Source organism: Sus scrofa, chromosome 3 (assembly GCF_000003025.6).
Source record: "Sus scrofa isolate TJ Tabasco breed Duroc chromosome 3, Sscrofa11.1, whole genome shotgun sequence".
NCBI lineage: Eukaryota > Metazoa > Chordata > Mammalia > Artiodactyla > Suidae > Sus > Sus scrofa.
In genome coordinates this window covers 1,801,181-1,813,293 of record NC_010445.4, presented here as the reverse complement: position 1 = coordinate 1,813,293, position 12,113 = coordinate 1,801,181, and the positions used below count along the sequence as shown (strand labels likewise).

At 63.8% G+C, this 12,113-nt stretch overlaps 1 protein-coding gene across 7 annotated transcripts in view; it reads right to left on the bottom strand.

Annotated features, from left to right (window-relative positions):
* The window catches only part of LFNG (LFNG O-fucosylpeptide 3-beta-N-acetylglucosaminyltransferase), a 98,383-nt gene that overhangs the window by 6,133 nt on the left and 80,137 nt on the right, over nt 1-12,113 (bottom strand). For 4 of the 7 annotated variants that reach the window (XM_021085998.1, XM_021086000.1, XM_021086001.1 and 1 more), the window contains 2 exons: nt 11,971-12,074; nt 1,903-6,307 (listed from right to left, as the gene is read on the bottom strand). In XM_021085998.1, the coding sequence (XP_020941657.1) occupies nt 1,903-2,325 (423 nt within the window). In that variant the 5' untranslated portion in view covers nt 2,326-6,307; nt 11,971-12,074. Of the gene's footprint in view, nt 1-1,902; nt 12,075-12,113 lie in introns of all 7 variants that reach the window. The other 3 variants (XM_021085997.1, XM_021085994.1, XM_021085995.1) reach the window with 2 other exon arrangements.

Here is a 12,113-nt window from a genome sequence, read left to right as displayed (position 1 = left end):
AGACTGGCTCTGAATCACTGCACAAGGTTGGGAAAGAAGGACCCTCCGCTGAAACAGTTTCAAGGACCCCTGCCCCCATACACTCTAAGAGGGGCTCTTGCTTGCGGTGACACATGAACTGATCAACCATCAGGGACAGGGACAGACTCCGCCTCTCCTGGGTGGGGTCGGCTGGCAAGAAGGACACGTGAGTGGCCCTTCACTGGGGAGCTCAGGGTCCAGGGACGTGATGGTCCCCGCTCTGACTGAGAGTGCCCCCTGGCTCACTCCCCACATCTCCAGGTTTTGCTAGTCCTCTTTGCCAACCCCCTATTGGCAGGGCAATGCTTGCCCCATTTCAGAGTCTCGGAGGAGACTGAGGGTCAGAGAGGCCCCAGGTCTTGCCCACGGTCACCTAGCTTGACTGAGACCACCTGAGCCCCACTGACCATATCCCCTTTGCTGGACAAAGCCTCCAGGGTTCAAAAAGAGAGGTGCTCAGAGCTGATGGCAGCCCAGAGGGGGCTGAACACTGGCAAAGGTCACACAGCAGGGAGGCAGAGTTCTAGGGGGTGGTGCCTGGCTCAGTGACTGTGCCCCACAAGTGCTGTGACTCGGGGACATGGGGGGGGGCACAGGCCCTCATCGCCAGGCAACCTGAGTGGCCAGCACGCCGGCGGCGGTTCCCATGGAGCACATAGCTGCACACAAGAGGCCGGACGCCTTTCTCCACTGGAGAAAGGGGCTTTGTTACCTTGCCCAAGCGGCCGGCGTGAGAGCCGCCCGGCGCTGGGAATCCTAACGGCCCCGGCAGCCAAACAAAACCCTCGGCCCCCGCGGCCCCCTCCCACCAGCCTGCTGAGCCCCTGGGAAAGGGACGCTGTGTTCCCGGGAGGCTGCCACGGGGTTTCCAGGGCCCCCTCCCCACGCTTGGACCAGATAGGATCCTGCCCCTCGGTCCCCATCATGACCTCACCAGAGCCCTGCCCCCAAAGAGGGCTCAGCCAGGCCAGAAGATCCCCAGACCTCAGGGGTGTAAACAAAGAGGAAGAGGGGTGGGGTATTCTCCAAGCCCTCACCCCAGTGAAGGGTCCTTCGCCCTCACCCCAAATGCCCAGCTGGTCCCTTGAATCTCCCAGCTCAGGGATGTTCCCCTCACCCCCACCCCTCCCCAAGCAGGGCTCACACTCTGCCCTGGTCCTGCCCCAACCCAACCGTCCTGCTGCAGCCAGAGGGCGATTTTCAAAGTGGGGTGTGTCTTTATTATGTGTGTGTAGGAAGTTGATGCTTGACTAGGATGTGCAAAAGGTTCCAGGCTCTAGAGACTTCTGCGCTGTGGAGAGAGGGCCCCCCAACCCAGAAACCTTTCTTTCTCTTGAGATGTACTCCCCAGGGCCCACCCATGCCCACCCCCCAACTCCGGAATACCGTCAATAATGACTTGTCCCCATCCCATGGGGGACGGGACTGGCCCTGTGCTCCGGGGACCTAACCTAAACAGTCAGGATCTCCTGGCCTGGCTGAGTCCTGTTTTGGGTCCTGGGTGGATGCCCCATGCAGAATCTGCTTTGGGAGGTTTGGGGAGTGTAATTCCCTATAAATGCATTCCAATGTTTGAGGAGCAAGAAGCACCACAGTGCACCAGCCCCAGCAACTGGTGCCTGGGGTAGGGTCCGTGCAGGCCACTCAGGGCCCTGGAAGTTGGGGTGGGGGGACCAGATACCCACTCCACTTCCACAACTGTATGGGGAGAGTGGCCACACCAGGCAAACTAGGCTGTAGGTGGATGGACTGGCATCACTGGCCCCCACACAGTTCCAGTGGCTGGACAGAGATGCAGCCTGGTGCCCACAGGATGCTGCCACCAGCTGGACAAGAGGGCACCTCGTCCCCTGCCCACCTGCCCAGGCCTCGGGGGCTCACCATCTCCTTGTGGCGGGAGATCCATGTCTCCAGCAGCAGGTCGAGACGCGCGCGGTGAAACTTCTTGGTGGTCTTGACCGCGATGAAGACGTCGTGCGGCGCGAGTGGCTCCAGGGGCCGAGGAAGGCCGTCGGCAGGGCGGTGGACGCCCCCGGGCGGTGAGCCCGCGTCTCGACGAGCGCGGGTCAGCAGGCTGAAGTACTCGGACAGACTGTGCACCTCGCGGACTAGCGCTGGCGCAGCCGCCGCCTCCAGCCCGGTCGCCGGGGCCGCCCCCGAAGGGCCCGCCAGGCTCCGCAGCGCGCGCCGACCGCGCTCAGCGGGTACCGGGGGCGGCGGCGGGTCGGCCGTGAGCACCAGCAGGCAGGCGAGCAGCGCGCCCGCCAGCGCCAGCAGCAGGCGTCGGCCGCAGCGCTTGAGCATGGTGGGGTGGCGGCCGCGCGGAGCGCCCTACCCCGCACACCAGCGTAGAGGACCTAGCGTCCAGCGGCACCGACAGCAGGGAACTGCCCTCGCCCCGGGCTCTTAAACCTCCCGGGGTGGCTCCGCCCCCTGAGGGCGGGGGATGGCCTTAGGCCCCGCCCTCTGCGCGAGTTCACTGGCTCCCGGACCCTGGGGCGGGGCCTCACCGGGTTACCCCCCGACGCCCGGCAGCGCCCACGTGGGGCCGCAGCTGGGGTCTGGGAACTGCAGGGCGGGCGCCGTGGGCTCCCGCCCCCTGTGCGCACGTGCACGCCGGGCCCCGCCTGGATCGCCCCCAGCAGGCCGCCGGGGGGCGTGGGGATTTGGGCCTGCCCCGCCCCAGTGACTCTGAAGGGGAAACCCGAGCGCCGGCTGGAGCCGTACTGGGCTTCTGGCTGGCAGAGGGGCGCGCCCTCGGCGCTGTGACTGGGATTCTGGGACAGGGACTTAGGGCTCAATCGACGCGCGGGGGCCGTCCTTACTTCCTCGCTGTGCACTTCCCCTCCCCAAACCCAGCTTCCTACCACAGGGACGGTGCCAGCCAAGTCACAGGGTCTGCACCTGCGTAGAGCAGCGCGCTCCAGGTAACAGGGTCTGCACCTGCGGAGACCTGCGCTCTCGGTGCAGAGCAGCTGTTATTAATATCGAGAAGGAACTTAGTCACCTGAGCACGAGGTTCCAGGGAGAAAGCACCTTATAAATTCCCTCCCTAGGCCTCGAGCTAATTTCCTCGTCACGGCCCCACGTCGGGGGGGTGGGCGGGGGCCTGGTCCCCAGAAATCCTTGGGCGCCCAGGGTGAGAAGAAACCGATAGCGCCCCTCGTCGCGCGGGATGAAAGGCGGCCTTCTGTCCCATTTGGTCCTTCTCCGCTCGGGCCAGATGTGGCCCAGCTGTGCCCCGCCCCGCCTCCCCGGCACACGGCGGCCCCCGGCCCCCAGCCCTTCCCACGGGCCGGGCCGGCCCACCGCACGAGCTGGGGCGACAGGAATGCGTGCCGGCTGCTCAGGTTGAGGGTGAGGGGCGAGGAAGTGGCCAAGGGCCCCATGCCGAGAAATTCAAGTCTTAGCCCCTGCCTGCAGCCGCTTCCGGAAGCGCAGCTAGGGGTGGCTCTCCGCTTGGCTGCTCCTCGTCCCCTTCCCTTCCCTCCTCAGCTCCTCCCCATCCCTCCTAAGCAGCCTCCCAGCGACCACCGTGGCTTAACCAGTCCCCCGCTTATGGCTCACTCGGCCCGGTGGCCGTGGGCTTCCCAGCAGCTCCCCTTTCGTGGTCCCGCTCCCTCCACCTGAATGTCCACCGCTGAAGAACGGGAACACAGTAGGTGCTCTATAAAGATTTACTGTGTGAATGTCTGGTCCAGTTTCCAGACTTGCGCCCAGGGGGCCTGGCCCATTTGTTCTTCGGGCCCCTGCCCCTCTGATGGGGCGTTGGGGAGTGAGAGTTCCCAGGCCTCTTCCTGTACCCGCCTCCGAGGTAATTAGCAGGCACCACCTCAGGCAGGCAGATGCCAGAGCAGATGGTGCTACTGGGTCCAAGTGACAAGACTCCCATAGAGTCACCTCCTGCCATAAACCCCTCCCCCATCAGCCAGAGCCCAGCCTGGGAGCCTTTAGTCAGCTGAAGGGGTGGGGGTGGGCAGGGGAGAAATGGACCTGAAGGCTGGCAGACGGTCAGCTCCAGCCTCTCATCTGAAAGGTCTCTGTGCCCGCGTGTCCCTCACCCACCACCAACTCTTATCTATCCCGGGTCTGGGCTGTTTTGAGAGAGACCCTCCTCTATCCTGGACCTTTTTTTTTTTTTTTTCCATCCGGCTGAGGCATTCTAGTTCCCAGGCCTGGACCAGCGCTGGAGCCTTAGCCCACGGTGCCGGCTGGGGATTGAACCCGCGTCCCTGCTGCTGCAGACACACTGTCAATCACCTTGCGCTCCTGCTGGACCTGGACCTCTCGAGCAGCCTCCACCCTGGTCTCCCAGTCCCCAATCTATCTGCTGTACGCATTCTCCACGCAGCTCATCACACCCCCACACCCCCTGCACACGCACACACGCAGATCGAAATCTTTGTGGTTCCCCGTCACCTGTGAGTTCAAGTCCTGGCCTGACGTACCTCCCAACTTGGTTCCGGCTCTGTTTCTTGCTGTTCCCTGCAATGCCTCCCCATGCTCTAACAGCCCCCAAACTGTCAAGCCCTGACTCATTGCACGAGCTGTGCTCTGTCCCTGGGATTCTGTCACTGGCACCGACATTCCATGATACCCACTAGGTGCTGAGCATCCTGCAAGAGGCAGGAGGAACAGCAGCGTGCAGCCACGTCACCCCGCAGTCCCACCTGGAGGTCCTGCGAACCCACCCTTCCATGGCCCCCACCCAGGGGGCAGGACTCCCTGCCCTGCGCCCCAGAGCTTCCCTGCTTTTTCCAGCTGGTGCTGCCTAGCCCTGGCTGCTGCACTGTTGATACACCAGGAAGCGGCAGTGACGTGCCCACTGTACAGAATGCAAGTCGGGGCTCAGGAAGCTCTGCTGCATGGTACTCGGGGAGCGAGGGGGAGGAGCCACTATACAGAGGGGCTGGGGCTCAGCCTGGCAGGGGCGTGGCCTAGATGCGGCAGGGAGTGTCTGTACCACCTCTCTGAGGCCAGGCTTGGTGGGAGTGGGGGGGTCTGGGTGCAGCTGCCTGTCTGGGAACAGCAGGACAAAGCTTTGCAGCATTCTTGTGGGGCCGTGGGCTTTGGCAAGAGTGATTCAATTTCTTTGCTGTCAGGAGAATGGAATTTCGTGGTGACTCCTTGAGGTCTGAAAACTGGAGAAGGGTGGCTGGCCCAGCCGCCCCCGCCCCCTCCCCAGGCTCGGCTCCAGCCTGAGATGCTCCCCTCCCCTGCCCTCACCCTAGACCCAAAGGCCCCTTCAGGGGACCTACTGGGCCAAACAGCTGTGGGGTGGGAGCAGGGGGTGCTGGGCCCGGGAGAAGGAGGTGGGTGGGGAGGGCTGACCCGGTTGCCAGGAAGCCCCCTGGGGCCTTAGGGTCCTTGGGAATTGGGATGGGCGAGAGGCTGTGCCAGGGCCCTCCCCAGACACGGGCACGGGAGTGTAGACCCAGGCTGGGAGCTTCTGGAGAAAGACTGCTTGCTGTCTAATCCCAGAGGGGCCACTTCTCAGCTTCATGACCTTGGACCTGGGGTATTCCTCCTCTGAGCCTCAGTTTCCCCACTCAGGACGCGAGGACCCATCTTATAAGCTGCTCATGAGTGATGAGGGCCTCGTGCTCAGGGCCAGGGGTCTGGGCGCCTCCTGGGCAGCCGACCTCCTCTCAGCATGGCCCCTCCACCCACCACCGAGGGGAGCTGGGTGATAGAATGACTTGAGAGCTGCCCAGCGAGGCTTGGGTGGAGACGGCGGAGGACAGGGGCCCGCGTGACCAGTGAGGCCCCTGGGGCTCGGCTCTGCCTCCCCCGTCAGGCTCAGAGGCGGTGTTGTGTACCCATCACCTGGGGCCTTCTGCAAATGGAGAAGCGGGTTCTAGCAGTCCCCTTCCCCATGGGCTCCTGGGGCCTCCCCTGGGTGTCTCTTTCCTGCAAGATCCAGGAAACATAATGGGTGACCCATTAACTCGAGGGCAGTCATCCGAGGCAGTTCTGCTCAGTGTCCCGGGAACAGCCTCCTCCAACCCGGCAGCAGAGCCCAGCGAGGGGAGGAAGGCACTGTCCCCAGTTCCACGAGGTGGTGGCAGGAAGGTGGAGCCAGGCAGGGGCCTCACACTGCCCTGTCGGACACAGAGCTGAGAAGGTCCGTCCTCAAGGCTGCCATTGGATCGTCCTAGGAGGAGAAGTGGCAGCAGAGGAGCCCCAGACGTCAAGGTGCTGTGGGCTCGCTCAGAGGCAGGGGGTGGCATGGCCACAGTGGCCCGGAGAGGGTCCAGCCCAGAAGCTTCTGGATGAAGAGTCAGCGCTGGCAGGAGGGAGGGGAGGGAATGGAGAGGGGTTGGCTTAGATGCTGGATGCACGGGCTCCGTGGCAGCTGATTTCCGTTTTACTGCTGCCAGGGGGACGCTGCTTGTGAGAACAGACAGCCCACAGCTGCAAAGGAGCCCCCAGCCCCGTCCACCTGCCTCTGCTCCGCCAGAACCCCTCACCCCTGGCCCGTGCTCTGTGTGGTCTTGGGCCAGTGCCCTTCTCTCCATGAGTCTCAGGAGCTCCCTCGACCCTACAGCAGGGATCAGGCCACCCTGGATCCACTGGGGGCTGGAACTCTGCAGACGCAAAGCCCCGCACTGTGGACCCTGAGGGCCTGGCCCTGTGGCCTGAACCCTTGGGCCTGGTGCGGTCAGAGTGGCCAGGCCGACTTTGCCTGGGTGGCTGAGCAAGGCTTCAGAGAGCCCCCTTCAAGGCCAGCCAAGTGCTGCCTTTCCCAGGAAGTCCTCCCCAAGCCCCTAGGGTTCCCCCTGGTCTGGTACTGCCCACCTAAGGGTGTAACTGCCCCTCGCCCTGCCTACCTCCCCAGTAGCCTGGGGGCTCCGTGAGGGCAGAAGTGATGCTTCACTTCTCATCAGAGCCTGGCACAAAGTAGGTGCTCCATTATCCCTGGTTGACCAGAGGAGGAAGGGGACAGACGGACGGACGGATGGATGGATGGATGGATGTGATCAGGCAGACATACAGAGGCTCGTGAGAACAATCCTTCCCCCCAGGCCCTCCCAGCCAGGGGAACATGGTCCCAGGGCAAGAAGGCCCGGCAGGACTGCCCGCTGAACTCAGAGCTGGCGCTGGCGGTGGGGCCTGAGGGCAGGGTTGGCCCCATAAAAGTGGCCATAGGCCACATGCCTGTCCTGCTCTGGGAAACAGGAGCATTCCCCACCCCCCGGGGTACCATTCAAACTATGGGTCTTACAGGTGGGACATGGGGGTCCGCAGAGGGGAAGAGACATGCCCTTGACCCCACAGGAAGGTCGGGGGGTCTCAGCCTTGGGACCAGGGTTTGTGCGCACAGGGAGGGCGGCAGGCCTAGCGCTGGCAGCTGGGTTTCCTCCTGGTGGCTATGCTGGGGCCACCTTGGTCGTGGGACTGGACAGAGCTAATCTGATTTGCAGCCCCCAGTGGCAGAGCCCCCCCACCAGAACCCATTACCGACGTCCTGCAGAGGCCAGACGCCCACCAGAGAGACACCAGATCCACTCCGCCCCAGCCCGCCTTTGTCTTGCCAAGAATGGCTAGTTTGTGCGGGGCCAGGGGTGGGGCATGACGGTGCTGGTGCCTGCCAGGCTCCAGGGACAGTCCCTTGCCCCAGTCATGACCCCGTGCCCATGTCGAAGGGACCAGATCCCCGACGAGGCAGCTCTGGGCCGAATGGAGGTAGCAGGCGTCCGAGACTTGGCTTAAAGGAAGACCAGCTTCCTGCGTGACCCTGAGCTGGTCTGTATCTCCCTGATCTCGGGCCCCTCCTCTGGGACCCGGATAGCACTGTCTTCTCCCTACTCATGGGGGGGACGGGACGTGGCGTCCCTGGGTATTCCTAGCTGCCCTGGAAGAGAGGGTGGGGGAGGTTCTGTGCCCAGGAGGGACACTTGCACCCACAGGGAGAAAGCTGCCGCCATGGGTCGCATCTGTTCACCTGTCTGTCCACTGACACTCCCACCCACCCAGCGGCATCCCTGGCTCTGGCTCCAGTGCAGCGTAGGAGGTGACTCAGACACAGCCCCTGCCTCCAGGCAGCTCACCGTCCCGTGGGGAGGATTTACCCCACATCCACAAGTAGGCAGGGGGTGGGAGGGGCTGGAAGGCGGGTCAAGCCCAAGGGTGCCAGGAGCCTGGGCAAGAGGAATCCACCTGTGCCAGGGCCAGCGGTACAAGGCTTCAGGAGGGGCTTCCAGGAAAGGAAACCTGTTCCCCTGGGTGGGAGAGGGAGGCACTGGGGAGCCACAGATGGTGTGCGAGCAGGGAAGGGGGTGGTCCAGGTTGCTTTATTATATTAACATATTTTATTTTATTTTTGGCTGCCCCACGGCATATGGAGTTTCTGGGCCAGGGATCAGAACTGATCTGAGCCACAGTTGCAACCTATGCTGTAGCTGCGCCTTATCCTTCACCCTCGGTGTGGGGCCGGGGATTGAACCCGCTCCAGAGACGCTGCCAATCCCATTGCATCACAGAAGGAACTCTGGCCCAGGGTGCTTTGAAGATGGAAGAGAAGCAGCTGCCATTAAGGCCAGATATCAGGAGTTAACCCTGGTCCTCCCTATATGTCTGTCTGTCCCTCTGGGCCTTGTGTCCTTGTGGCCAGAGAGGGAGGGAGCTGGAGGCAGCCGGGGGCCAGCTCGGCCTTTGTGCTCAGTCCTCCCTTCCCTCGGAGGCTCTGCCAGCAGTAAAGCTGAGGCTGGGGAGGGTTTTGGGCAGAGGGCAGCGCTGGGTTGCTAGGAGGTGGTGAGAAGGGGTAGGGCAGGGCAGGGGCTGTCTGGCCCCAGCCCCTGAGGCTCTGTCGTCCCTCTGCAAGCCCGGCTGGCTTCCCAGCCTGTGCACTGCCTGCAGGGCTCGCTGATGGTTCTCAGCCAGGGTGGGGGTTGTCACACCTGTGGGCTCAGGGGGTGCTAGTGGATCTCGCCAGTAGAACCAGGAGGAATGCTGCTAGACATCCTAGGATGGACAAGACAGGCCCCAAAGAGTGTCAAGAGGCTGAGGGAAAAATCTGTCATGACGGGTCTCTCTGGGCTGGGTCCTCCGTGGAGCGCTCGGGGGTGGCTCTTTGCCATGCCTGGGGTCGGTACCCAGCGGGCATGTGCCTGGCAGCGAGGCCTCGAGGAGTGGCTTGCGTCCCCTTTCCTGGGGGAGGTCACACAAGGGCAGAGGATGCAGCAGGCAGGGCCACCGGGACAGTGCACCCGCCCCGAGCGGAAGGATTACACAGGGGGCTTCCGGCAGAGGCCTCGCCAGGGGTCAGTGGGGCTGGGGCAGGGCTGGGGGGCTGGCCAGGGTGCAGTGCAGGGTTTGGTGAGGGGAAGGGGGCTTCTCCTGGCCCTGCCCCCATCCCCCCAGCCTCCAGGTGGTTCTGGGCTCAGGACAGGCTGGGGATGGGGAGGTGGCAGGGAGGGGCCGCCTTGAAAGCTGTTTGCTCAGCCGAGGTTTAATCTCCAAAACAGGAAGGCTCATATTGACAGAAGCAGCAGACGGAACTGCCTGCCGATGTGTCTGCCAGGTTTAGCTCCTGGGGCCCCCACTCCTGGCCGCATGCTGGGGGCTTCCACAGAGCCCGCCCTCAGAGGCCAGGGCTTCCACCCTCTCCCACAGCCTCTAGGCTGTGCCACTTGATGGCAGCCAGGCCTTTGAAGAGAGGGCATCTCAGTCCAGTCTGCCAACCGCAGGGAGGGCTGGAGGCAGAGGCAGGGGCAGTGGGGGGGGGGCAGGAAAGTGGAGGGGGGGAGGGGCTACAGGGTCACAGGCTTAGCAGGGCGTGTCTCCCGGTCTCATTTTGCAAATGAGGAAGCTGAGGCTCAGAGAGGGAAGTGAGCTGGCCTGCGATCCACGGTGGGAGGTGGGGGTGTCGGCCCCGGGTGCCCCCAGCCCAGGTCTAGAACACCCGTGGGTGGGGTTCTGTCCACCAGCACCTTCCTCCGAGCAGAGAAGCAGGGCCCCAGCGGCTGCGGGTGCCCTCCTGTCCGCCCCCTCCCGAGGGCACGCGCTGAGAGGGAGGATCTGCCCTGGGCTCAGCACGGCTGCCGTGACCATGAAGGTTTGCCAAGCAACCACTGCCCACGTCATCCATCTCCCCACTGCCACCGACAGGAAGGGGCAGGCCTGCAGGTCGCCCACGGGCAACCTCTGGGGACATTCTGGAGGCAGCCATGTCAGCCCTGCAAAGGCCCCGTAGCCCTGTCTCCTCTCAAGCACCCCGGTCGGGTGGACCAAGGTTCAGTGGGCAGGGCTGAGGGCACCCTCTGGACCACGCTGCAGAGCCCACACGCCTCTCCGGGAGGGCCCACAGTTTCCCTGGCTGCCTGGGGTGGGAGGTAGATGAAAATGCCGGGCCAGTTCCATGCCCAGATGCTTGAGGTCTGGCCCGGACGTGGAGTAGAATGAGGAGCAGGCAGTGTGGTCTTGGATGGGCACCACGTTGGCCCCTGAAACCTAGAAGTGGGGTGACAGTCTGACACCCTCCTTGGCTCCCCATTCACTGTCCTCTTGGGAGGGCTGGCCTGCCCCTGCCATTCCTGCCTGCCAGCCTCTCAACATCGTCCTCTCCCTGCTCCCGACACACCCCAGGGCTCAGCCAACCCGTCTTCATCCTGCCTCCCCGCCAGAGCCTGTGTCTCCCCAACCCCGGCTCAGCCTCCCTGCTCAGCTGCCTCCTCCTTGGGGGCAGGCGGCCAGGTTCACCGCCTTCTCGTCTGTCCTGAGTTCCCTCTAGCTGACGAGGAAGCAGAAAGTGCCTGACAGTGGTGACAACCCAAGAGAGCTGCGTTTGTGGGATGGGCCAAGAGCTAGAAGAGTCTGAAGGGCCAGGTCCCATTTCACAGGTGGGAAGACAGAGGCCCCAGGCATCACACAGCAGTTGGCATGCATCTCCAGCCACCCCGAGCATAAGCATCTGTGGGCTCGTGTCTCCTGCACCCCAGGAAATGCTAGGGTCCTGTGGGCCCGAGGCTCCAGGGCCCCACCCCTGCACAGGGCAGCGGGAGGGCGAGGCACTCAGAGCAGTGACGGTCCAGGACGCTGGTCCAAGAGGGGCTCGTGGCTAGGCCTGAGTCTCCCTGGCTGCCCCCGGTTAGCTCTGTCCCGGCCAGGAAGCTGCATCGGAGTCGGACACACCCAGGCTGAGGAGCAGTTACTTGCTGGCTGGGTGCTCCAGGAGGGGCGGGGGCTGGCGGGCCGGAGCCTGTGCCCAGCCCCAGTCCCCACACCCCAGCCTGCAGCATGGCCTGGGGTGCCCCTCTGGGTGGGGGGAGGGAAGTCCTTGGTCTTGGTTCTGTCCCCACCCTTCTTGGGGTCTTGGGCAGGTGCTTTCTCTCAGCTGCACCCTAAACTTGAGCCCCTCCTTGGAGACCTGGGCCAGACCCCTGCCCTGGGAGAGCTGGCTGCCCCAAGGCAGACCTTCTTTGGGCCAGGCCAGAGTGTCCTCAGAGGCTGGCTGTGCCTGCCGGGTCCCCCCAAGCCCCGTCTCTTCCCTGTCTGCCATTGCTGTCACTCTATCCCAGCGACCCAGTTTTTCTGTCTATGCCGGTGGGGAGGGGACCCTGGGGGGACAGTGTCCCCCTTTGAGGCGAGGGCGGTGGTGGATCAGGTGTCCCAGGCGGGGCCGTCTGCTGGCTCAGGGCAGGGGCCACAGTTTTCAGGTCTTCAATAGGCTGAGATTAGGTTCCATCCCCGGGGGCGCCCTGTTGTGTGGCCATTGTGACAGCATGGGAACCGCAGCATCCTGGGCCAGACAGTGATGCGCTTCCCTGCCCATGGGAGCCCTGGCTGAGGGGCAGATGGGTCCCCTCCAGAGTAAGAGCGCAGGCAGGCCCGTGGACACAAGCACACACAGCCCTGAGACAACGTGGGGTCTTGGGGAAGCAGGGACCCCGGCCATGCGGGCTGAGATGCCCACTCACTGGGTCCTCAGAACCCTGCCAGGCTTCTTACCTGCCTCCCAGGGCCATTGCGTGGGAAAAGGTGCTCCGCCTTTGCCGCCTGGTGAGCAGGGCCTGGGCTGGGTTTCAGGCGTTTATCCTTGGTCAGAGGTCAACCTGTGCAGATGTGCATGGCAGCTGTGGCACGGCCCCCAG